Raw genomic sequence first — 24,535 nt, forward strand, 5'->3', positions numbered from 1 at the left:
TGATTTGTGTTGAGGCTGGTGGGAGCGACCCACGATCTCTCTTACAACAGTGACCGGCCCAAATCCCCGGAAAACGTCATGTCGTGGAAATAAGTGGAACAAGGTGACAGACGTGCCGGGATGCACAATACGCGTGAAGGAATCATCTGCGCCAGGTAGCTTGTGCTAGCCGACGTGAGAGCTTCGACCAAGGAACCCTTGCAGGCTCCGAGGCCCCAACCGCTAGCAAACCCTCTGGAAGAGCGAGTGAGTCGATGGCAGGGGTTGGTGTGTCAACAGTTAGTTAAAGAACAAGTGGTTGACTCCTGGCAGTAGCGCACCGATGAATGGCCCATCTGGGGAGCGGGCTTACGAGAACACAGCCGCATCACCGTCAAAGGCGGAGATGGGGCGTGACTGTGCCTGGGAAATTGCACGAAGCAACAAGGGAAGATGAGGGGAAGGGGATGGACTTACCCACGTGGACACCTCAGCAGTAATGCAAGCCGCCATGGGGGGAAGTAGGGAGCGGGATGAGAAAGGAAAGCAAGGGGAGACACGAGAAAGGAACGCAAGACAAGACGCGAGAAAGGAACACAGAAGACGCGAAAAAGGAAAAGTAAAAAAAGACGCGCAAAGGAAAAGTAAGAGAGGACGCGAAAATGGAACACAGGACAAGATAAAAAAATGAAATGCCCAAAATGATGTGAAGCCACAAGACCTGGGCGCTGCCGCCTCAGTGTAGAGAAAGCGGCGAACGGGGTGACGATCTAACACTGTTAGCAAATAAGAAAGGGAGCCATACCTGTTATGAACTTGGACTCGGTGTAGAGAAAGCGGCGAGCGAGTTGGCGATCTAACACTGTTAGCAAATAAGAAAAGGAGCCATACCTGTTATGAACTTGGACTCGGTGTAGGGGAACCGGCGAGCGAGTTGACGATCTAATATTGTCGGCGAAGCAAGAGGAGGAGGGAGCAAAATGTACAAGAAAGTAAGACGCAGATGGTCAAAGAGGGGGATGCTAAGCGAGAAGACAGTCAAGTAGTCAAGTTACTTGGGGGAAGGGGAAAAGAAGAGAAGAAGGTGGGAGAGTTGGAGATATTTAAGTCAGGAACAGTTAATGGGGGTGTGGGGCCCTGGTCTTAGTGTATAAAGTTTCGACCAATCAGGGAGCTCTATGACCAAGTTTCAGTGAATGTGTGTTCATGAGTTGCAGCCTTCAAATCAAGGCACCAAGGCTGCTTTCCTTATTCAGCTAACAGAATTGACCTGGAGAAATTGGGGAATAGCCTTCTGGTCTGTCATGTGGATGGAGTAATTCTCAGCTGCCAGACTCGATCCCCCTAGAGTTGTGTCAGATCTACAGCCTATGTGGGTCACAGAATTAAGTTCCGGCGCTAGTGCACGGGTAGATCCGTCACATTTCCGTGCATGCAGGCTACTTGGATAATTGTACCACATACTTAATTTGCATATTATAGCAATATCAATTGACAGTGACAATTTTCTCCATTATAGCGACCTAAGTACTCATACAATACATCAATGTAATCTTTCTGCATATCTTCGTACCGAATGTACTGCCCACTACAGTACCTTGATAGGCTGTCTAGATCAAAAGCTACGCAGAGCAGATGAGATAACGATTAGGTACCACCTTGGTGTAGCGCTGGAAGAAATTTACTATTTGTTGCTTTAAGCTGCGATTTGTAGATTAAAGAGAAGCACTAAGGAAACAACTAATATTCACAAGACAACCCGTTCATTACATTCACTTATCAGAATGCACGATCAAAAGATAACGGCTCATCCTAGGTCACTAGTTCACTTCGGGAAACCGACCAACCAGCTCCTGGGATCACAAATCTTGACCATAAATTTTGGTTGGCCAATCAGCTCGTAAGATCGCAATGCCGTTCGGCCAATTGGTCTCCAAGATTGTAGTGTCATTCGGCCAACCAGCTCGTAAGATCGTAAATTTCATTCAGCCAATTAGTTTCCAGGATCGCATTGTCATTCGGCCAATTATTTTCCAGGATCGCAGTGTCATTCGGCCAACCAGCTCGTAAGATCGCAAACTTCATTCGACCAATTATTTTCTAGGATCGCAGTGTCATTCGACCAACCAACTCGTAGGACCGCAGGATCGCAAGATCGCAGATTCGGGGAATGCCTCGGATCAATCCGTCCTATTCCCCCTTCCTCTCTTCCTCTTTCTTTCCCTCCACGTGTTTCTTCGCAAGTGTGGTATGTGACCCCCCCACTTCTCACCATCGCCCTACCCTCCCACCTGGGTCACCTCCTGCCCTCCCCCTTCTTGCCTGCCCCCTCCCCTCCCTCCACACATCTCCCAGGTGGGCTCCTTGCCCCCTCCATCAGAGCCATTTGAGTTGAAGTCCCTCCTGTTATGCACCTGCAGCGACACTTGCTCTCTGGTTCGCAATTTTTTGTACCACTTTTATCACGTGCCTAGGTGGCTTCGGGGACTCCTCCGCTCGCCGCCTGGCCCTGCGGCCCTCATTTGGGTGTCGCCAGCTTACTGGAATAGCCAGTAGGCAATTTTTGGAACCAAAATATCCCCCCCCCCCCCCACCTTTCCATTCTTTGTCCCCCTTTGGGGGACCAAGCAGGCGTTCGAGGTCTCCCTCCAGTTCGCTGCTTGGCAGTGAGCATAATTTTTTGCATACCCCCAGCATAGCTGCTGGGGACCATTTCCTTTTCATCAAGCCTTGGGTCAATGACGCGAACTTGGAGAAGAGTAATTTCTAAGCAATTGTGCTCGGTAGCTCTGCCGCGAATACACGTTGACATTATTACGCACAGCTCCCGTGTTACTAGACAGAAGCTTTATCTAGACAACAGGTATGTCGACCATATGAGCACCGATAATATCGAGCGTGGAAGGCATTGGAAATTTTGTAGTGTATTTTGTCTGTATACATCTTGCATAGAAAAGTGGGACCCGCCACGCTATGTGTTTGGCCGAGCCGCATGGCGCGAAAATTTCACGGCAATTACCCCACTTCGACTTCAACGCTCTGCCCGCCAAACCAGACGACAATGGTGGCGGTCAATTTGTCCCATAGAAGGACGCATAATTTGCTCCTTATTTCGAAGCTGCTGAGTCTGCGGGATACGACGTCCCCACTCACGCTGTTAGTGGATTCATTGGAGCAGCCCGCCACACCCCTCATCCAGGAATACATCAGACGCGCCAACGTAAGTGAGACCCATTCTTGGGCTCTAGAGCATCCAGGAGACTTAGAAAGGGACTGTATTGATTCAATATGTTGACTTTGAATAAGTTGTCCAAAGTTCATGTCACTCTAGTCGCATTCGAAACTCTGAAGTGCCCTGAAGGATGTGATGCGTTTATTTCCACCCGGCGTAAGAGCCCAGCAGACATCGTCAAAGAGGCTTCACGGGCCTACCAACCAGCATCAACTGGTCCACCCAAAAGTGAGCTGCTGTGCCTGTCGGCGACCTGACTACGCTACTTTGAATTCTAGACTTACGGCCTTACTAGGACGACTCATTCTGATCGACGCGATCAATCCACTCTTGACCTCGAGGAGGGTTGACAGCAGTTTTAGCCTTCCAGCATTCTTCGGTGCCTTGAGCACTCCAAGTACATCCGCCAAGTTAGAAACATCGCTCGTGGTAGCATATCACCATGATGTGCCAGGATCCGCGCCTTCAAACCTGTACGCGCCTTCTCAATTCTCAATGCTGACTTATCTGGCGACGACAATGATCACACTGCATTCGTTCTCTCATATTCTGGCTCAGAAGGCCGCTCGCGACCGCAGCTTGGCCGCCCCTGTTTTCGGACTCGAAGAAGAGCAAGAGGGGGTTCTGCTCGGCCGACTCGATAAACTCTCTGGAACTGGCGCAGCGGAAGGCATTGTTCTTGAGTTGGAGCATCGCCGTCGTAGCGGGCGCGGTGTTTTGGAGTGGTACTTGCTTCCACCCGCCTCGCGCTACTCAGCGCGACAGGTCAAAGAGGTGGTCACGTTGCTGGATGATAACGTGTTGTACAATCCTCCCGTCGAAGCCGACGACGCTGACGAGGAGCCGACCTCTACATTCGACTTGGGTCTCACAGAGCGACAGCGCCGAGATAGAGAGGGCGTCGTGCTCCCATACTTTGACGCACAGAACGGCGATGGTCCGGGAGAAGGAGGGCGAATCCTATACGACATGGGCGAGGAAGATGACTTCGACGAAGAGGAGGACGAGATCTAAGTATCTACATAAAAGACGGGAGTTTGCCTTGGATATCTGCAAATTCATTGCATTCTTCTAGAATAGGTGGACTATGTCTGCAACCACCTGGAGGTATTAACTATGCATACATTCATACAAGGGGGATCGGGGAAACATCACGCACGGCCTGTCGCCGATAAAGCTCAAAAGAATCGCCAGAACAGAAAAATGAAGATCACGAGCCCCACGCCCGCGAAAGGCCCGTACTATACTGGTCAGCATTTGGAAATCAAGGGCCCTGGGGCATAGCGTCTTACCTGCTTCACCAGCAATTCCCAGTTGATGCGTACTGCTGCTCGTCGGTACTTCTTACTGTCCTCCCGCAGACGACCCGACAATTCTCCCATTCGCTCAAGGCTGTCTCCACGGTATAAAAGATCCTCGATGTTCTTGGTCATAACCTTTGTGACATCACGAAGCTCGTCGTTCAGCTTGTCCAGATTCTGCGAGGCGCGGCTATCTTGGTATAGCTTCTTTGTGCGCTGGATGAAGGTGTCGAACTCTACAAAGGCGTATGGGCGGAGATTGGGAGATTGGTATTGTGAGGGGGAGTACGTGGTGGTGAACTCGGAGGCCAGATCAGCGAGATAGGTGAAGGCCAGCTTGCGGGGGTACGATCGATCGCAGATGCAGAGGAAGCAGATGTCCTCTTTGATTGTGTAGCTAGCGAGCCATTAGCAAATGCCAAGGCATGTTTGCCAAGAATGCGTGCCCTGTCACTCACTGGAGGTTGTACTGGCCAGACTCTATGCTTGCCTGGGGCGCGGAGTTGCGATTCAGGCGGCGAAAGATCATTTTCGCTTGCCCTTTGATTTCAGAAAGCTCTGACTCAGCCTTTCTTTGACAGTTAGTCTTTCAAGCAATCGAAGAGTTCCTAGATCTGTCCTCGTGTCCTCACCTGCTCGTCATCCACTGAAGCAGCTAGCATCAGGCCTAGTCATTGCCCAAGAATTAGCATTTCTCGCTCTTCCACAAATATTACAGGCATACGCACCATCCAGCCTTGAAATTTGCGTCGACTTGACCATCCTGACGAGACCTTGAGAGTTCAACGGAGATAGTTGTTGTGCATCAACGGCGCAATCGGCCACTATGTCCCGCGAGACAAAGGCGGTCAAGAGAGGCAGATCGCAGGACTTGCAAGCTCCCCAAGGCCCTTCTCAGGGACATTTCTTTTACTGACATGCACATAGAGATCAACCTTCAAATACCCCTCCCTGTGCAAATGTAGCTAGGCAGCTACATAGGGCCATGTCGCCGACTGACTCCCGGGTGGCCAGCGCTGTCAAAGAGACGTCCAGGAAGGCCCGGGGCAGGTGGAGCGAGGAGCATTTGATGACCAGCGATAAGTCAATTCTGATTGATAAAGACATCGTGGTAAGTTTTTGCAAGGCGGAGGACTACTTTTGAACCCTCCTTGCGACAAACACAGATTGACTCTTGATCTCGTTTCTAGAAACTCCTCGCAAGCCCCGGAGCATGGCATTGTTTAGAAGAAGCTGAGAAGCGCGAGATTTTATCACTATTACCCGCCGATACCCACCCTAATCCAGAACCAAATCCGGACGATCCAAGCTCAGGAATACCCCCTTTGCCCGATTCGTTCGTTCGCTACTCGAATAACTGGCGGGATGGGATCCGTCAGTTCCAGCTCGACCTTCAGAATGGCCGATATAACCCCGAATGGCTCCGACAGGCCGAAGAAGCCAGAATCCAGCGCGAGAATGGTGAATTCGATGCGTTCAAAGAGCGTGAGTTCGAGGAATTTTGGGGACAGAAGCAAAAGCTGAACAAGAGTCTACTGTCCGGGGAAAGTAGCCGCGTTTCACTAGAGGCTCTTGTTGATGCAGGTGTCATCCAAATAGGCGATGTCTGGAGATTTGAGCACGCGTTTGGCAAGGGAGACGATCGCGTTCTGGTGGAAAAAGAAGCCAGAGTATGTGCGCGGCCGCTTTTTGTTATTTTGTTCTTATTATTGACCAAGTATAAATAGGTCCAAGAGATCAACGGCTCCAAGCTGACATTCGTGGTGCCGGGTGGCCACCGAGTCTTTCTGTCTAGCACCGCCCATACAGCTCAAGCGCATGCGCCATTAGACGCCAATGACGGACAGAAGCCAGAACTAATAAAGGAGCCACCGTTTAAGGTCGAGGAAGGCCATCCAGGCCATCCCGAGAACGAACCAGACAAGGGGGAGAACCTACCCGCCAATATTCCAGAATTCGCCAGTGCCCCAACATATCTGGAGAAACAAAGCGGCCTAGTTCTGGATGAATCTCTACACCAGAAGCCATCGCAGGAGGGTGAACGCACCAACTCGGGGCAGAGGGTTGTAAAAGTCGAGATCCCAGTGTCAAACCGCGTGGATAAAGAACAACCCAAGGGTCTTGAAGATCTTGCAGGCAGTATCATTGCCGAACCGAGTGCCGAAATTACCCCCCCTTGATGAACATGCGCAAGGTAGAGATCCAAATCTAGAAGTTGTCATATCCAACTGGGAACTTGAGAATCACAAGCGGAGCGTGCCCCGAACCTGCCGCTGAGCCTCCGCTAAAGCGGAAGAGGGGAAGGCCCCGGAAGGATCCCTTGCCTACAGGCGATGGTCATACCGAGGACGACTCAAGTCTTTCCAATAACCCGCCCGGTGAGGGAAACACTGAAAATAATGTCGAAGTGGTTCTGCCGGCGGAGCCCCAAGGCACTTCTGCACCTAGCAGCTCTGATCCTGCCAGCGTGAACGCGATAGACTCGGCTGCGATACCCCCGCATCACGAGAATCGAGACTACATGAAATTGGAAACTGTAATGGAAGCCCAAGATATCCCATCCCAACCAGAAACCTCGAGTGAACCTCAAATTACCCTTGACCCAGAGCCGCAGCGAGATCTCATGGCAAACATCGGACCCCAGCACGAGGCATGCCCAAGCACTGCATCATCTCCATTGTCCTCGCCTCCACCATCACCAGCCGCGGAGCCTGAAGCCGATGAAGTTATTATACAGAACGTTGCAACGCCCAACATGCTCGTGGGGAAAATCCTAGAGATAGATGGTCGGAAGGCGGGCTCCCGAGCTTCCAACTCGTGGAAGGAGATTCGTTGCTATCGGAAAAATCAAGACATGGGCTCTCTTTGGGATGTGCGACTCGCCTGGTTTCACAAAAATAGGTAGAACCAGTTGGAGAGTATCGTCGTGGCTGGTATAGCATAAGCCTATCTCCAGGGCTTCAGGCTACTCGATTACAAACCCTTGTATAGTGTTCGGCCCGGAGCCGCCAAAACAGGGTGATCTTTCTCATTTACAGCACCGGACTACTGCCATAGCAGAATCAAGTTCAGAAACACGAGATGTTGCTATTTCTTATAGTTCTTAGCGCGGATTTTAACCTGCAGTAAATAAACAATTCCGCCGTTGGTGTACTGCGTATACAATAGGGGGGCAAAAGTCTGTGTGCATACCGCTTCTGCCATCTATCCCATCAAATACCTATGTATATTCATGGTTTCATATCCTACACCACCAGATATATAAGAAGGGCTCTCGCCTCTGTAATATTTGGGTGTAAAAATCTAGCCATCATCTGCTGAGGTGTCCAAAATCCTCGTCGTTTTCTCTGCCACGGCCACCAAGGAAAATCAGTGATCGACGCCGTTTCAACGACGCCAGATTGAGAAACCAATATCTCATCCGCGGCATGACCTCGTGATCCCAGCAAACCAGAAGCCCAAGATCTACTCAAGTGCGGCAGCGCGATCGTCCCCGCCGAAGCGAATGACCCCGAATTCCTCTGCAAAGCCTTCGCAGGCGCAAAGGTCGTCTCGAGAAGTACGATCAACATCTACGACAGAAACACCAAAAAGACCGAGCTCGAACACGGACATTCCCTGGCCGATACCGCCGTCGTCCTCCTCGTGCCCAACCGAATCTAGTCGACATTGCCACATGTGGGCAAAGCTCACGATAGAACACTAAAAAACTCAGGTAAAAGTGTATATCCGCTCGTTGCCTATTCGCATTTCGTTCGTTGCGCCTGGGTCATTCATGCAGAATTTCCACGCCGAGATAAATGCCTCCGGCTGTTGCTGAGGCCGTGTGGGCGTTAGCGGGCCTGGTTTCCCCGATACAACTCTGCCTTTCATTGACACTCGAGATGATATGGGGAAGTGGGCTGCAGCGATTTTGGCTGATTTCGATGCTTGTTTGTTTCGGGCGCTACGGCACTTTATATATACAAGGAAATCGCGCAAGTGAGATCTAACATCCTGGGGTAGAATGTGATATATAGCCAGGTGCAGGCTGATGCGTGGAAGGGGGTCTTGAGAGAGACTAAGCGTAAGCACATCTATGACATGCTTGTGTATTTCCAAGACTACGGGTGCTACGTTGGGAAGAATGACCGAATTTGAAGGTGATGGGACAAGGGCACGAGGGCATTTGAATACATTGGAGTTATCTGACGGCTCTTTGGCCCTGCACTTTGGGACAAGAGGAACTTGTGCTCATAGTCCGGAAATTATTGCTTCTTTTTCTTATTCTTTCTCTTTTGCTTTTTCTCCTTTACGAACGATGAAATGGTATAAATTTGGCATTAATATGATAGTAGCCTTTCAATTAGATTTCAGATATCATGGAACCGGCCATCCGAAGAGAGTATTATCATAAGAGAATCCTCATAAGGAAGACAGAGCCGAGGAGAGAGTACAATAGGGGGCAAAAGTCTGTGTGCATACCGCTTCCATCAAATACTGATGTATATTCATGGGTACATATCCTACACCACCAACCCTTATTGGATCATACTAAAATTCAAAATACTGAATAATCAGGTTCATATACGGAGTTCTCTTGTTTAATATTTTATATAATGATCTTGATTTATATACAATCTATATATCATTATTCCTATACTTGCTAAAAATCATTCCAGATTGATAGCGATCGACACCATAGGGGAGGTGCAGGAGAAAAAAATGAAAATGTGGGTGGTTATTAGGTGATGGTAAACACAGACTTTTGACCGGGTGGTGTATTACAGCTGAAAACTAGGTGAAACGATACGGTATTAAATACGATGTACTTTACGATTACCTCCAACTCATTCTGTATCAAGAATTAGCGAACTAGGATTAGGAATGGACAACAGCTCCTACTTATTTCCTCTTAAGGATCGATACAGGCAGCTTCCAGTGACCTCGGGATCAACGCTCTAGATCATATATTGTCAGCGTTATCAGCGTATCGGACGAGTTATCGCCTTTATCAGAATTATTCTCCGATCCCGGGGTAGTCTCGCCCCCAAGGGCCAAGGCACATAAGTGCCAACCTTGCCCTGTGGACAGGTCCCCAAAAATATGTTTTGTCATTTCAAGCTTTCTCAATCATAGATAATCCAGAATGTCAGTATCAGACGAGTTTCATTTCTTTCCCTGTCTGCCCCCTGAATTACGACGGATGGTGTGGCGTTTCTGCTTACCATCTCGTGTTTGCGAGATAGATGCGCCCTACGATCAGTGTGCCTTCGAAGAGAACCATGTCTATGGGCCACCATGTGAACTTCAGACATCAACATTGCAGAACTCACGCCCCCCAGTCATCACTAGGGTATGTCACGAATCACGTGCGGTCGCATTCGAAACGGGTTGCCAACTCAATGCCAGCTATGGCCATGGCGCACCCGACGGATTTGAATATCGTCGTGCTATCACAACGTGGTTCGACCCTTCAAGGGACGTGATTCATTTAAATTGGACCCCGATTTACGAAGTAGAGTTCTTCGGCTGTTATACAGGGGAGCCCCTGGCGCTTCTTGCGTGGTATGCTGCCCGATTTGATCTCCGGCCCTCCTTTATGTGCGCTTCTATTGGCAAATTCGAACATCTCAATCCAGACCAGATCAGCGCTCTCAAACAGCGGCCAAACTGGTTAGTTGTGATGCGGACGATAATTGTTCACTGCGACTATAAGTCTGCTAGAGAGTCCGGTCTATTTGGACTACTCGGCGATGCCCGGATCCAGATCGTGGATGTTGCAGATCAAGCAAGAGTCAGGGCATATATTGATTTTGCGGAAAAGATGGAACTTGAATCTACGGATGCCCCGAGAAGGGACATACCCCGTGATTACCAAAGCTTCAGCCAACAGAGCACAAGTTTGATGGAAAGGGACTTGAGGGAAAGAATGATCAATTCATGCGGAAAGAAAGTGGCAGAGGAGCTTCCAGCAATACGACCTGCGATGATGTTTCGATATTGCCCTATGATGTGCAATCATACAGGAAGCCAACGGCTCAAAGTACGTGAGATGGAGAGGAAAAGTCGACTGCCCGTGCGGGGCCGGGGTCGAGGAAGGGGCGTCCAGTGAATAGACAGCTTAATATTTGACTTGGAAAACCTTCATGTACTGTATATCTCCAGGTCACTTATTCGACTCTGTACTGCCTGGTCACAACCCTTACGAAAGGATCGCACGGTACATGATGAATGCACACACAGCCTTATATCCTCGGAAACCCCCACACGAGATGCTATTGCATCACAATGTATGCATCTGACACTTCATTAGCTGAGTCAATCCAAACAGAAATGAGATCTTATACTAAGAGTATATTAATCACAAAACTCGCTATTAAGAACACTCTGATATCCTTGACTCGCTTGAGCGGCAAGAAAATGATTCTGGTACTTTTTCGATGCACTATATTCCGCGACAAAGTCGCTAATCGTTTGAGTAAGATCAACTGCATTGACTTCAGGATGGGCGTCAAGAGTTGCTTGAGAATCAAATTTCTCATATGTGCTGCCATCACTGAGAGTCTCGGTGGATGTTTCAACATCCTTTTATGTAATATCGTTAGCGAATACCCCCAGGACGCTAAATGAAAAGTTTTTTTTTCCAGGTGGCACATACCCACGTATATCCTCTCTTATGTAGCCATATGTTCACATTTTCTATAGCTTTCTCACTTTGGTCAGCCACACGGGCCTCATGATTGTATGCCATAGAGTCCCGGGCACCCAAAAGCTGAGCCGCAAGTGGTTCGTCCCCGACCTCATCACGGCAAGCTTGAATGACCCCGAGGATCTTATCAAAGACTTCACTGAAGGGAGGTGTAGTATGTCCATCCATGTTTTCGTAGTCATCTGGTAGAAGACGCCGTACGTCTGTGTTACCGGCATACCCGGCTGCACTCAGCTGTGCAGCGGCATCTTTAGGATCGGGCAGAAGATTAGCCCCTATGTTGGTTCTGAACCTGGGGCTTCCCCCTGGGGGTATCGCTCGGATTTTGTTGATGAATTCATCAAAGAGGCAACTTCCATCCACAGAGCTCCCTCTGCAGTCTCGTGCGATTATGGTGTTCCCCGCACCGAAGACGATGACATCCATGCGATATGCGTACCAAAGATAGACACCCTTGAGAATTAATTGTCAAACCGAAGACTCACAGAAAAAGATCTTGTTTCTTGTACTCACTAGATACGGACCTGCACGATAACTGGCCATGGCCTTTTGTGCTAGGCATAGTGCACTCCAGGGCTTCAGGCTACTCGATCGCAAATACTTGCATAGTGTTCGGCCGGGAGCCGCCAAAGCAGAGGGTGGTAGCGCCTTCCTTGTGTAGATTCTCAGCGTAGTAACCTCGCTGTCGCTCCCAATCATTGGAGTTCTCTTTCCTTAGCCATCCCAAAACATCTTTGAGTCTTTCGTCTTTGGAAAAGTCCATTTTGAGCACCCTTCTACTCATTTTTTGGTGTAAAAATGGCAGAAAATACCTCACTTTCGGCCCTTGAAACAATTTTTGGGGCAGGGACAAGGCTTTGGCATGTCTTGGGGGCAATCCTTGCTGGGATTGCTGTGCTTGCAGTTATATTCTGCGGGGCATACTGGTGTGTGCAAGCTTTGAAGAACCGGTAAGATGTCTATTCTAACTTCCAAATGCCTCGGAAATCTTTATTAATACCTGTACTATAGGTACATACCCATGGGAACACTTGTTCCATCCGCGGAGGGACTCAGGTTCACCCGCCTTTCGCTCCATTTTCACCGTTCAAGTAAGTCCAGAGACTCCATTTCTGCCTGTCAAGGAATTGAAAGTTCTAATGGCCTTTTAGTGACCCCGGGATGGATCGTCGGTCTCGCCCTTTGGCTCTGTGAACGATCCAAGCCGGCCGGGCAACCCAAGAAAGTCACAATGAGATCCGTAGTCGCCAACTGGCTTCGCCGCAGACAGCATCCCGATGATGAAGAACAAGCCGAGACTCGGATTCCCACCCCTGATCCAGGAGAGCAGAGCAACCGGCCTACATAAAGAAAAGGTGACTGATAACCCACCGAATCGCTAGGAGCCAGAAGAGGGCCCTCCCTGAAGAAATAGGGGAGGGTCCTCTTCTGTGCTTCGGAGCCATGGTGGGGATACAGGAGCCAGAAGAGGGCCCTCCCCGAAGAAAATAGGGGAGGGTCCTCTTTTGTGCTTCAGACAAAAGGTGGCGACCGGCTTTTGATGGGGTTCCATGTGTATTCTTAGCCGTTTTGAGGTTGTATGTTTAAATCGGGACACGGGAGTTGGGACACGCGGGTGTACGCGAGTGTACGAATTTTTGTGACGCCTGGACGTTGCTTTCTAACTGTATAACTAATGGAGCTATTCCTGTTGCCGTCTTGCCGCATCTTACCGCCTAGTTAGTTATAGTGCTGGCTATGTTTCTAACTACGAGCTTTTTGTCCACATTGGTGAAACCCTCGATGGTAACCCGAATAACATCTCAATCAAGCAATACGAGGATGAAGGAAATATTCTGATCTACGACGGTAACTGGGTATCGTGGCTGACTCCTGAAAGCTATGCGGCTCGACGAGCATGGACGGACGGCTTGAATTTCGCCGGAACCTCTGACTGGGCGGCGGATCTGAACACCACATATGGCAAAAACGGAACAGGAGACGAGCTCCCGACTGACGGGGAAGATAATTACCAGATTTGTGATTACGGCCGCTCCTTCGACGACCTTGATTCTCTCAATTCTGTTGCCGCAAATTATCGGACCGACTGCGCCAATTACTATGCCTTGAGCGTGTTGACCAGATGCTCGACACAGCCTACGCAAATTACACAGCAGTGAACAACGGCTACGACGAACTCTACGGTTATTACGTCAAGTACATGGAGAAGTTGGTTCCAGAGGTTCTGTCCTACGAGTTCATGTTCAACTTGAGCGAGACAGGAAAACATGCTCCCACGCCTAAGCCGGGCATCGGAATGAATTGTATGTATAGACATACCGGATTAAATCATGTAAGACACTGCTAACTTGGATATCGATCAGATTTTGACTGCGCGCCCAAGGGAGGGTCAGAAAAACCCTGCACTTCCTATAATTATGACGTACCTATAGACGGTGCAACGTACGAGCTTATTGATGAGGATGGTTACAATGCGAAGCTGGGTGATTTGGGATTGGAGCCTGACTGGGTTGTGTTGGCTGACTACACTTACAAGTACGCCTATGAAGCCCAGAGGTATGGTGAAGTTGATAGAGAATGGTCAATCCACAACTTTCCTACGAAGAATGAATCTATGGAGGTGCCCAATCCCAAAGATATCATTACGAAGGGCCTTCCAAACATGGATGATCTGAGGACTCAACTGTCAGCTACCATGATGGATATCATGCTAGGTCAATGGATCAACGGCACCGCAGCCGATGCTGTTCAGGTGTACAGCGCGCCAATATTCTTAATGATGCAGGCGGTGGATGGTATGGCGCAAGTCAAACAGCTTGGTACCAAAGAAGAAGAGGATGAGGAGGATGAGGAGGCTGAGAGAAAGCGAAAGAAGAACTTCATCCTCCTCATCATCAGTGTTGTTCTAATGGTATGAAGACTTGTCCCTTTCCGGCGTTACTCTTACATCCATGCAGTTGCTGACGAAGACTAGTTTGTACCTGTTGTCGGTGAGGAGTTTGCAGCAGCAGCAGGTTTAGCTACTCTTGCTCGCTCGATGGCAATTGCTGGCGAGCTTGCTAATGGAGCGTATGCTCTGTTCGACACCATTGATGATCCCAGTTCCGCCGTGGTGAACGTGCTAGGGATGTTATTTGGGCTTGGTAATATCGCCAAGATTGCTCGCGATGGCAAGGGGATTGCATCTGCTGCCAAAGTCAGGACTGCCATGAAGTCTTCAGAGGTTTCATCTTTGGGGACATCTTCAAGCGTAATGACGATAAGGTCCAGTCGATCTTGAAGCATTGCCAGCTGAAGAACGCCTGAAAATGGGGGACGATTATTCAACTACTGCAACATAGATAGTATTCTCATAAGATACATTAGTAACATCTTTTAGCATTCGAGACGGAGATGTTTCAATTAAAGCAAATCCTAACATTCTTCACAAGAATCTTAGTATCGAGACCCTATGGGCCAAAACATGTAAGGAGAAGACAAAGCCAAAAATCCAATTTCTCTTTAAAAGCAATGGGAGAACTCGTCGTGGAGACCTAGAATGTAGGCTTTGAAAAGAAAGATGCTGTAGGCATTGGATTCAAGACCACCTTTAAGGTTGAAAGCGGGCTGGCACAGCTTTTGCTGGTCTTTTTTAAGTTCAAAGCCACGAAACTCAATACAACATCCGCATTCTTTGGTGCAGTGTCCTCTAGCACGAGATCGAGTAGCACTCGGCTTTTCACAGCACTTGCAGGCTCGACCACAGCACCCCCCTCGACTTGCACAGTCGTTGCATAGTAGGTCACTAAGGTACCACACCGGATCCTTTCGCACTTCATTGTAAGCCCGAAATATTGGCCTGTAAAATGTGTCTGACCAGCATAGGCACCCAAGAGAGAGCTCTCTATCAATGCGCCAATAATCTTGGTTAAGTCTTTGTAGCTCGTCTTGCCAGTTATCGAGGTTCTGTTGCGAGTATGGTTCTTCCTTCATCGCTTTGATTTGGCCGAGGACTGAGCTCGATTTCTGTATCAAATACTCCTCTCTCTGGATGACCTCACGTATGGTAATATCAAGTTTGATCATAAGATTCATCCAGGCCCCTACCTTCCGTGGCCAAGTCCGTTTGCAACGGCCCATGATCTGGTACAGACAACATAACTGAGCGTAATCCCTTGCTTCATGATCTTCAATAGGAAATTCCCTGCACCACTTCTCAGCCCTTTCGTCTGGGATCTCCGGATCCATTTCCTGTTGTGGCATATTGAAGAATACTTTGTGAGAAGTGTTAGAACGAAGGGAGATCTTGTTGCAAAAGAAACCTGAAGGGGATTGAAAATCCAAAACTTTCAGACAGAGTTGATTATGATTTGATCATGACCTCTAGATTCGTCATCAATATTTAGCATTTTCTGGTTCAGATGATGTATTGCTATTTCGATAGTATATCGGTGGATTATCATTGGACCTAATTGAGTTTTACGCACTCCTAGCTAAGTGACAAATCTCATCAAAAAAGGCCTCGCATAAAAACATAATAAATTTATGACCAACGGAAAACATGTCTTCGTAAAATAAATCGCAAATGCCCCTTCAGATCAGCGGCATTGTCACCCGGTTCTCGTAGTCAACATTATCCTTGACACTTTCGATCCGATCACGGCAAGTCCCAAAAATTCGGTCCCAGAGTCTAGTTTGCTTTCCATAGTTATGGCTTTTTCTCCATCCGTACCGGTGATGAAGGTCATGATCTTCAATCACCAGCTCTGCATCAAAAATCTCCAATAACCAATTGAGTGTGGACGGCGCGCCGCCGTGGATCCTCAGTCCGCTGTGGCCGATGAACTCAGAGAAGGCGATGTATTGAAAACACACCCACCACTCATAGAAACCCATTGGCATGCTCATGAGCTTCATTGTCCCATACGCCATCAACGGAATTCCGGTGATATCCATAAACTCCTGTTCATGATCGGCGTACGCAGATAGAAGGGGGTTGGGGTGCTTTGTCAAGTGATGCTTGCGGTGGAATTTCCAGAAAGGGCCTGTTGCATGCATCGTGCGATGATACCAGTAGAACCAGAAGTCGACCGTGATGCTGTAGATGCCGATCTCAAGTGGTAGCCATTTCCACTGGAGCGAATCGGGGGGTCTTGTCCGACTGGTATGTAAGGTAGATAGCCATGATCATCCGGAAGGTCGAGGTGGACATGAGTTCTCGAATGACCTTGCCGACGCCGACGTCGGGGATCTCGTCTCGGGGGTGCTTGTCGCCATCTAAGAAGCCGTAGACTTGACCCAGACGACGCATGATGTGCATTTCGTGGATTCCGTTCAACTTGAATGCAGTTGAATAGAGAGCAAATGCGGCCAAGACATTGAGATTCTGTCCTGTGTACGCGGTATATGCATGGTGAATGGCAAGTGGGATCGCGGCGTGGAGGAGGATCCATAAGTGAAGGGTCCATTCCCGCACGGCGGGAATTTTCTCACTCTTCGAGAAAATGGGTGGTTCTTTTTTGAGATCGATAAGGTGTAGACCAAGAAGCTCGATCACCCAGTGCCATAAGCCCCATTGGGATTTATCGTTCCGCCAGGTAGAGACCATTGAGTCTCCATGATTTCGCTTTGTTTTATTGATTTCGGTAGACATGTTGACGGTATGCAAACATATAACAGGTTGTCTGCTGATGCTAAATCGGTCGACGTGGAGGCACCGTGGTGCTCCAAGAACTAAATATCATGGTTCATACATCGGTTGGATGGGATCGGGGTTAGTTATGTCAACATGTGAAGTCAGGATCATCGCCTTATGACGGCTAGTCAGTGATGTAGGAAGAACTTTAAAACGCCCTCTTCAACGAATCAATCTTAATAAATCAAGCCCAAAGCTCGCTTAGGAAACGTTGGGGCTGCTAAAACCGCTCTGGCGAGCGATCAGCAAGGCCCGTGAGGGCGTTGATTGCCTCGGTCCATAACCAAAGCAGTAACCATTGCGGCGTCTGTGGGGTAGTCTCCACTGCTTCCCCGCGAATCACTCCTAATGCTCCGGCTTTCATCATCTCTTATACAAGTCACAGGGGTCCCAGCCCGAGGGGCGAAGACCAGGCTGCTGCTCAATCACTTGTAATACTACCCAAAGGTTCGGCATCAAGTTCGTAACCACATGTAACATGGACTGATTTTCCGATGAGCCCACATACTACCACGGAGGGAGCTCCGTGGTAAGAGGGGTCTCTTGATATCTTTGGAAAGTTGGAAATAGGCGTGCCATCTTACTCTACGTCTTGTATGTTGAATGCCTGCCATGTAGCGCGGACGGGATCGGGCTATCTGTGATGATATCGGTAGCCTCCGCTGATCGTTCCGTCAACTCGTTGGGCTGACCCAGGAAGAAGGACAGTTATGAAGAACTGTCGATTGCACTCAAGGCTGTCTCATACGAAGGTCCAATTCCTTGCGCTATACATCGGGATGGCACTTGACGTCCGGTCATGTCGGAAAAGTCTACACGAAACTTGAATAGAGTAGATACTACAAGTATTTTTGAGTCTACGCATAGGCTGCGTTCACTTGAGCCTTACCTTATTACGGCGGCAAGAGATATAATGACTCTCTTCTCGAAGAATCGCTCAGCTCGAGAGCGCAGAACGATCGGGCGAAGCATGCATATCGACAAAGAGGCGACCTGTTGGCAGTCCGAACCTAAATACGGTTATCCTAGCGTGAGTCCTTTCAATTCATACGGCCTAAGCAACAAGAGCAAAAAAGACAACGTGGGGATAATCCAAGATCTAGCGATGCAAGATCGACGTCTTGACAGAAGTACCTGTCACATATAACCAAAATGTTCATTGGCGGGTCTTCCACGCTGATCAGGTGCATTTGCGGCTAGCCAGTCCCGGAACGAGTCCAAGACAGTCTTGACTGATCTGGCACCGAAACTTTGCGACTTGAAATTTAAAATGATATCATAGCCAGAAAAGAACCGCAGGAAGCCAAAGAAATGACTTTTTACGAGGTTGATTCATGCGCTGAACGATTCCCGTCTAACAGAGGGGGAGACACGAATGCCAAGACCCACTGGTCCCAAAGCTATTTAGCTCCCACTTGGTTTACCCCGTTTGGTCGCGCTGGCTTCTTCCACCTTCTACTGTTCTCTCATCATCCATCATGCCGGAGCAACAGCGCAGGCAAGAGCCAGAGTCCACGGGTGTATGTTGATTTGGTCGTGCTTACTGTTTCATGCTGATCGCTCTATAGTCGGGCTTCAAGGGGGCCCTCCAAGGTCTCGGTCTCTTTTTACTCATCCAATTTGGTATGAGCCAATTTTTTGGCAGCAAGCAGAATGCGAACACCAATGCTGGCGCCAGTGCGCCAAGTGCTGTGCCTGCCTTCGTCGATCGACCCCATCCGAGCGAGATTGCCGAGCCCAGCCTCGTTCCTGATCTCATTGCCCCGATCTGGGCCCCCGACAGCGCCGTCGACATTAACATCTACGTGACTCCATCGATCGCGGTTCCTTCCTTCAAATCTGCGGCTGGTGAGCTGGTGATGCAGGAAAAGAACTTCACGATTGGAAACTACAGCGACACGCGTGAGATCGATACCATCATCCAGGTCCCGAAACAGGTCCAGCACAATGGAACTTTGTGGGCTCACTTCTTTGTCGCTCGCACTGGGTACCAGCTAGATCCGGCTGCCAAGGATTATAGCTCTGATAACGCGGTCTATTTCCCTCGGCCACTGAACCAGTACCTCCCCAAGAAGAAGGCAAAGAAGTTGAAGAATCTCCTGTCTGGACCTGAGGAAGGAGAGCAGGAAGAGGAAGACGATGGTACCCCGGATGTTCAGATCGTTTCTTACTATCACCCCAACTTTACCGTTTCTATCATCCCAGACTCCGGTATATTGAAATTTTCCCAGGTGCAGCCTGCTGTTCGACAGTATGTCCAGTTGGAACGCACTGGCGCACGCGACGCCAGTGGCAAGCATGGATGGTACTACCCAATTCTTTTCTTGAACACTTTTTGGCAGCTTAAAAGCCACATGAGAGAGCTGAATTCCACCGTTGAGAATGTTCCGCTGCGTATTACTCTTGATAACATGGCCAACTGGAAGTTCAACATCTTGTCAAGTATTGACGAGGGTTCGAAACACAGCGCTCGCCAGGCTGCATATGGTGGCCCGGTTCCTGGCGGTGGCGATGGCACGGAATGGGAGATGGTTAAGGAGATCCTGCTTGACACCAACATCTATCTCCTGGGAACCACTGGTATTGTTACTATCCTGCACATGATTTTCGAAACCTTGGCGTTCAAGAACGATATTGTAAGTTGAATACTGGCCCCCTGAGCGTAAATTTTATGGACGACTAATGCTTCTTTTCCCCCAAAGTCCCACTGGCGCAAGAAGAAGGACGTTGTCGGTACATCTGTGCGGTCGATCCTGGCCAATGTCTTCATGCAGGGTGTCATTTTCTTGTACCTAATGGACAACAGCGAGAACACATCATGGATGATTCTTGCCAGTCAAGGTTTTGGAATCTTGTTAGAAGCGTGGAAAATCACCAAGTCCGTCGACGTCCGTTTGCGCCCGCCGCCCACCGGCTCGTTCTTTTCGTTCTTGCCTTATGTCATTGTGTTCGAGGACAAGCATAAGCTCACCGAGACTGAGAAGAAGACCCAAGAGTATGATGAGATTGCCTTCCGCTATCTCTACATCGTTGCGGTTCCATTGCTTCTTGCCTACGCTGCTTACAGCCTGATGTACAACACCCACAAGTCCTGGTACTCGTACATTATCGAGACCCTTGTAGGAAGTGTATACGCCTATGGCTTCCTCATGATGGTTCCCAGTCTGTACATCAACTACCGCCTCAAGGTACGCACTCTTCCAATGTTTTCGTCGCACACGCTAACATTTTCTTACAGTCTGTGGCCCACATGCCCGGCAAAGCGCTCACGTACAAGTTCCTGAACACTTTCATTGACGACCTCTTTGCTTTTACTGTGAAGATGCCCTGGCTGCACAGACTGGCCACTCTTCGTGACGATGTCATCTTCTTCATTTGGTTGTACCAGGGCTGGAAGTACAAGGTTGACTACACTCGCGTCAACGAATTTGGCCAGGGAGGTGATACTGACGACGAAGATGAGAATGGTAATGAGCATACTGAAAAACCAACGACCACGAACGAGGCCTCGGATGAGCAATTAGCTGCCGCGCAGCCCACTGCTACGCAGAGCTCTTCAAATGCCAAGTCCAAGCCTGCCCGCAAGCGCAAATGAGCATTAATCTCTGGGGCCATTGCTGTCTCGATTATCGTTGACTCTGATCCTAAATGCTCGTCAGGCTTGTGTCGAAGCGCGACGAATTCACTTAATGCAGCCCTCCGCTATTCGTCGGATGGGTATCTATATTGGACTTTTTAAGAAGTTTCACTTCCCTTTCTGTAGATTAGGGATAAGATATTAATTCAATCTACTGCCTGTTGTATTAAATAACCTACTTTGTAAAGTTGGCTATGCAAGTCGCGTAGCGATCCGCACTTGTTATGCATTACCCGATCGGGACTAAGGCGGCGTTCCTACGGCTCGCGCGATTTTCTACTCGCAACGCTGTGCGTCGATTAATGTATGAGATTGAAAGTCTCGTCGAGTCACTTGCCTGAATCAGACTAATTACCAAAAAATATACTTCGCTATTCCAGACCCAAAGAAACCAGGCGGCGCGACGTTCGCGACTCTGCCTTGACGCGCGCCACGGCTCCGACACGCAGCGGCGGCAGTGGTCAACAGACTCTCAATCCAACCAAGACAGCGCAATATGTCGCACTCTCCTGAATCGCCAGGTATATAACCTTTGTGCTCAACTAGGAACAGAGCCTTTCGCTGATGACATCCCAGAGCATGGACAGCATGGACGACTTGCGGAAACTGTTGAACATCTAGAAGCCGGTAAGTAGCCACATGTGTTAGCAAGGGCCTATTCTTATCATTACATTAGTCGCTTTTGTTCCTGTCAAGCAAAGATATACAGATGCGAACCAGCTCGCCCAGACCATTGCATCTGCCGCTTATGAGAATGGAATTCCAGCCGATATCCTGCGTCGCCTGTTGAAGATTCTGACCAAGAAAAACAACCTCGACCAAGGCACGGTCACCACGCTAATCAAGAACCTTTACCCCCAAGAATTAATCGCCTCCAATCATGTGACGCAAGTTGTTTGCTGCCTCGGTCCTAGCAAGGCCAAAGCTAGTCCAGCAACACAATCTCTTCTCGTTCGATGGCTAATCCTGACGTACGACCTGCTCGAGGATAAGTCACATCTCGGGAAACTTTATGCAGTGCTTTTCAATCATCTGGATATGATCAGTCTCCGCAAACCGCTGTGCCACTTGCTCTCCCTCATTACACGACGAAAGCACGTCAAACCGTTCCGAATTCAAGCCCTTATGGAGCAAATCCAGAATGCTGGGGGGGATGAAAAAGAACTTTTGACTTTACTGAAAGTGTTCAAGAATTACTATCCTGAGATTATTCTGGGTGGTGGGACGCGCAGGGCACTCTTCTTCAAACATGCAGATCCAGAATGGTCAAGTCATGCAAAAGTCCTGCTGGCACAGAATACCGAGAGATCAGAGGCCGCGGCATCCAGTATCCAGTCTCTTCAGAGGGGATTGGCGAAGCGGACCAAGATTGAGGTTGTAATTCCGGTTCTGCAAACATCGCGAGTCTCGAACAAACACACTTCGCTCGAGGAATTGCGCAGCATCGAACATTTTGTGGACAAAATTGATCGGATTGAATTGCCAAATCAAATCATCTCGACACTAGGAGATGTGATGGCGCGAAAATACATTCACCTCATTCAGTCAGAAGCTGCGAACCATCGGCTTGATGAGTGGTTGGGGAATTTCCTACAAGACAAACTGGAGCAAATTCAAGGGGACGATGATGATGACCCAGAAATACTCGATTATGTTTTAGATGTCATTGTCGGCTACAGTGCTTACACCAAGGTAAGGTAGATGCCCTGTCATGGAGTTTCATAGTGCTAACAGAATCAGCACCTTCTGCCTTCTGTTCGATCGTTTCTGTTGTCTTTCCTCCAACTTTGGAACGGTAAAGAGCACCGCGAGCAAGTGTTTCGGCTACTTCAGTATCTACCCGTGGAACCTTTTGAGGCACTCCAAAGTGAAGTATTATCTCCGCTAGAGAATGCCGCCCTGGACGGAACTCTCCGCTCTCGGATGGACCTCCTTGGCTTTTACTCAGCCCTTATCGCAGAATGGGGAGTTAAGCTTCGCGTTCAACCATCAGCCACAGAAGAATCAATACCTCTCAGTCGACTCATTCGACACGCCGAGCTCCTGGCATCTGCAATCAACGAATTCGAATTGCCGGATGGGAACATCTCGGGAGTATCTATACCCGCTGATCTATCCATTCTCAAGTTCTATCAGTCTCTTGCACGTCTCTTCTCCCACGCGCCACATCACGCGCACATACGACTCTCCATCCCACCAGCTCCACTCATGTACTCTCTTTCGTTTACTCCGACCGTTTCCGTCATATCAACCCTTAGCTCCATCCTCACAGCGTATAAATCCGGCTTCGAAGCTTCCATAACCTCGCACGCTGCCAAAAGCCCAAACACAAAGCCCCTCTACGATCCTAAATCCGTCAATCATTTCAACGGCTATGTCATGGACACATGCAATATGCTTTGGCGCAATCGAGGTTTGAACACGGATGATCCCAATGCTCGCGCATGTCTAGTCCCGAAGTCCACTATCGCAGCACTGCAGAATTACGTCCGCAACGTTGACGAGGCTGCCAAGCGATATGACCGCGAGAGTGCCTTTCACTGTACATTGGCGACCATTTTCTCTCTCAGTCATAATGCGGCGTACTCTAATTTATCGGCAGCTTGCTTTCGGGATCTGGAGGCAGATCAGCAGATTGCGGAGCACCGGCCGCAGTTGAGGAAGCCGGTTACTGCTAAAGCCTTGCAGGCGTTGGAGAAGGAGGGTGGAGCGAAGATTACTTGGCAGGAATACAAAGTCCATATGTTGGACTGGCTGGATGCGATAGGGAGTCGGGGAACAAGTGATTTGATGAGGAGTACCCTGAAGGTCTTGCGGAAGGAGTAGTGCGAGCGATTCAAATGTCCGTTACACGTAAATCTAAGGGTATGAATATACTGCAATTGGTGTTCAAACAGTTGAATCTATATCAACGGGAGGTTTATAGTTTCGTCTGAGTCGTCCATCTACTTTTCAAACTTGAAATCCTTGGAGCAGGGTCCGTAGCAGCTCTATTCTTCGTTACCCAATACCCCTCCCGCCGTCGGAAGGGATGAGACTCCAAGAGCGATGGTTTGAAATCTTGGTTAAGGTAATACATAGAACAGGCAAAACATTGCTTTATCCAACTCATTGTAAGTCTGCTTTGAATGGTCAATGTGACTAACTCCAGGTAGATGAATGTATATTCGTTTTCAACTTCATCGCTATTCTCCCGCTGCTTTACTCGCCTTCGTCCCTTAAAATAACAAAGATCCGCAATGGCTTCTTCGTGCTCATCTAGTATGCCCCAACAGATTAGTATCCCTGCCTCTCCCACCGGAGATGGTCAAAGAGATCTTCTCCTCTTGCCCAGATATCTACACTCTTGACCCAGTGACATCGACATGTCATTATATTCGGGATGTCTTCTTTGAATTTGGAAGGCAAATCTTGCACGGCATCTTGGAGCGTATTCCATAAACTTACCATGCTATGGCCGCAGAAGAGATGCGACCAAACCGCCCCCCGGAGGATGAAGGATCCACTCATCGATTGTCGCGAGGGAGCCTTCCGCTTATGCCGTGATAATTTACCCTTGACGATGCTAAGATGGCCTGTAAAGTTACCACAGATCCGTGACATGGCAAGTCTTCAGAGAGCCGTTGGGTTGTTATCTAGAGCTACGGTGGAGAACTTATTTTCTACACTCAAGCCACTCAAGCCAGAGCTGAGTCCTCTTACCAGTAATCATACGACCCAAACTAAGTTATTCCGCATTTAGCGGTCTTTCTATCAGTTTGAGATATTACTAAGGTCTCGAAGTCTTGGTTGAGAGAGCAGATCATGGGCACTTTGAAAGGCTTCCTGCTCGAGGACTCGGAGCTGGCTATGTTAGAGACGCTCTTGTAGCTTTCACACGCCGATTCGCCCCCTGGGAGAATGAGCAAGTAGCATATGTCTATGAATCCGTATTAAGCACCTTTTTAAAAGTTATGCAGATACCAAGATATTTCTGGAGCGACACATGGCCTCAAGTTTAGTATATCCATAAACACTCATG

The 24,535-nt window shown here is 48.9% G+C and overlaps 13 protein-coding genes across 13 annotated transcripts; 7 read left to right on the plus strand and 6 right to left on the minus strand.

Moving 5' to 3' along the window:
• Nucleotides 1-3,040: 3,040 nt before the first annotated feature.
• On the plus strand, nucleotides 3,041-4,225 carry N7468_000332 (Elongator subunit IKI1; the record flags this gene model as incomplete). Its single annotated transcript, XM_058469629.1, has 3 exons — nucleotides 3,041-3,199; nucleotides 3,286-3,439; nucleotides 3,507-4,225. The coding sequence occupies 3 exons, from the start codon at nucleotides 3,041-3,043 to the stop codon at nucleotides 4,223-4,225; spliced, it is 1,032 nt and encodes a 343-aa protein (XP_058335660.1).
• Nucleotides 4,226-4,389: 164 nt separating this feature from the next.
• On the minus strand, nucleotides 4,390-5,619 carry N7468_000333 (SNAP receptor SEC22; the record flags this gene model as incomplete). Its single annotated transcript, XM_058469630.1, has 5 exons — nucleotides 4,390-4,452; nucleotides 4,504-4,909; nucleotides 4,971-5,070; nucleotides 5,241-5,402; nucleotides 5,448-5,619. The coding sequence occupies 5 exons, from the start codon at nucleotides 5,617-5,619 to the stop codon at nucleotides 4,390-4,392; spliced, it is 903 nt and encodes a 300-aa protein (XP_058335661.1).
• On the plus strand, nucleotides 5,498-7,417 carry N7468_000334 (uncharacterized protein; the record flags this gene model as incomplete). Its single annotated transcript, XM_058469631.1, has 4 exons — nucleotides 5,498-5,623; nucleotides 5,703-6,182; nucleotides 6,240-6,669; nucleotides 6,843-7,417. 4 exons carry the CDS (start codon nucleotides 5,498-5,500, stop codon nucleotides 7,415-7,417), a joined length of 1,611 nt encoding a protein of 536 aa, XP_058335662.1.
• Nucleotides 7,418-7,977: 560 nt separating this feature from the next.
• N7468_000335 (uncharacterized protein) lies at nucleotides 7,978-8,190 on the minus strand (the record flags this gene model as incomplete). Its single annotated transcript, XM_058469632.1, has 1 exon — nucleotides 7,978-8,190. The coding sequence occupies one exon, from the start codon at nucleotides 8,188-8,190 to the stop codon at nucleotides 7,978-7,980; it is 213 nt and encodes a 70-aa protein (XP_058335663.1).
• Nucleotides 8,191-9,640: 1,450 nt separating this feature from the next.
• On the plus strand, nucleotides 9,641-10,606 carry N7468_000336 (2EXR domain-containing protein; the record flags this gene model as incomplete). The annotated part of the gene is made up of 1 exon (XM_058469633.1): nucleotides 9,641-10,606. One exon carries the CDS (start codon nucleotides 9,641-9,643, stop codon nucleotides 10,604-10,606), a length of 966 nt encoding a protein of 321 aa, XP_058335664.1.
• Nucleotides 10,607-10,851: 245 nt separating this feature from the next.
• N7468_000337 (uncharacterized protein) lies at nucleotides 10,852-11,987 on the minus strand (the record flags this gene model as incomplete). The annotated part of the gene is made up of 4 exons (XM_058469634.1): nucleotides 10,852-11,079; nucleotides 11,153-11,656; nucleotides 11,717-11,749; nucleotides 11,805-11,987. The coding sequence occupies 4 exons, from the start codon at nucleotides 11,985-11,987 to the stop codon at nucleotides 10,852-10,854; spliced, it is 948 nt and encodes a 315-aa protein (XP_058335665.1).
• Nucleotides 11,988-12,001: 14 nt separating this feature from the next.
• N7468_000338 (uncharacterized protein) lies at nucleotides 12,002-12,551 on the plus strand (the record flags this gene model as incomplete). The annotated part of the gene is made up of 3 exons (XM_058469635.1): nucleotides 12,002-12,153; nucleotides 12,215-12,294; nucleotides 12,355-12,551. 3 exons carry the CDS (start codon nucleotides 12,002-12,004, stop codon nucleotides 12,549-12,551), a joined length of 429 nt encoding a protein of 142 aa, XP_058335666.1.
• A 231-nt stretch (nucleotides 12,552-12,782) lies between these two features.
• On the plus strand, nucleotides 12,783-14,483 carry N7468_000339 (uncharacterized protein; the record flags this gene model as incomplete). The annotated part of the gene is made up of 5 exons (XM_058469636.1): nucleotides 12,783-12,820; nucleotides 12,933-13,266; nucleotides 13,326-13,506; nucleotides 13,636-14,114; nucleotides 14,178-14,483. The coding sequence occupies 5 exons, from the start codon at nucleotides 12,783-12,785 to the stop codon at nucleotides 14,481-14,483; spliced, it is 1,338 nt and encodes a 445-aa protein (XP_058335667.1).
• Nucleotides 14,484-14,704: 221 nt separating this feature from the next.
• On the minus strand, nucleotides 14,705-15,445 carry N7468_000340 (uncharacterized protein; the record flags this gene model as incomplete). Its single annotated transcript, XM_058469637.1, has 1 exon — nucleotides 14,705-15,445. The coding sequence occupies one exon, from the start codon at nucleotides 15,443-15,445 to the stop codon at nucleotides 14,705-14,707; it is 741 nt and encodes a 246-aa protein (XP_058335668.1).
• Nucleotides 15,446-15,775: 330 nt separating this feature from the next.
• Nucleotides 15,776-16,835, minus strand: N7468_000341 (sterol desaturase family protein; the record flags this gene model as incomplete). Its single annotated transcript, XM_058469638.1, has 2 exons — nucleotides 15,776-16,343; nucleotides 16,393-16,835. 2 exons carry the CDS (start codon nucleotides 16,833-16,835, stop codon nucleotides 15,776-15,778), a joined length of 1,011 nt encoding a protein of 336 aa, XP_058335669.1.
• Nucleotides 16,836-18,355: 1,520 nt separating this feature from the next.
• On the plus strand, nucleotides 18,356-20,472 carry N7468_000342 (CLPTM1 family protein; the record flags this gene model as incomplete). Its single annotated transcript, XM_058469639.1, has 4 exons — nucleotides 18,356-18,397; nucleotides 18,446-19,513; nucleotides 19,580-20,065; nucleotides 20,116-20,472. The coding sequence occupies 4 exons, from the start codon at nucleotides 18,356-18,358 to the stop codon at nucleotides 20,470-20,472; spliced, it is 1,953 nt and encodes a 650-aa protein (XP_058335670.1).
• Nucleotides 20,473-21,010: 538 nt separating this feature from the next.
• Nucleotides 21,011-23,340, plus strand: N7468_000343 (Mis6 domain protein; the record flags this gene model as incomplete). Its single annotated transcript, XM_058469640.1, has 4 exons — nucleotides 21,011-21,035; nucleotides 21,091-21,141; nucleotides 21,191-22,206; nucleotides 22,255-23,340. The coding sequence occupies 4 exons, from the start codon at nucleotides 21,011-21,013 to the stop codon at nucleotides 23,338-23,340; spliced, it is 2,178 nt and encodes a 725-aa protein (XP_058335671.1).
• A 450-nt stretch (nucleotides 23,341-23,790) lies between these two features.
• N7468_000344 (uncharacterized protein) lies at nucleotides 23,791-24,117 on the minus strand (the record flags this gene model as incomplete). The annotated part of the gene is made up of 1 exon (XM_058469641.1): nucleotides 23,791-24,117. The coding sequence occupies one exon, from the start codon at nucleotides 24,115-24,117 to the stop codon at nucleotides 23,791-23,793; it is 327 nt and encodes a 108-aa protein (XP_058335672.1).
• Between the last annotated feature and the right edge of the window lie 418 nt (nucleotides 24,118-24,535).

The sequence above is a fragment of the Penicillium chermesinum genome, assembly GCF_028974085.1.
Source record: "Penicillium chermesinum strain IBT 19713 chromosome Unknown utg000001l:1.0-1975020.0:1.0-1976611.0, whole genome shotgun sequence".
Classification (NCBI taxonomy): Eukaryota; Fungi; Ascomycota; class Eurotiomycetes; order Eurotiales; family Aspergillaceae; genus Penicillium; species Penicillium chermesinum.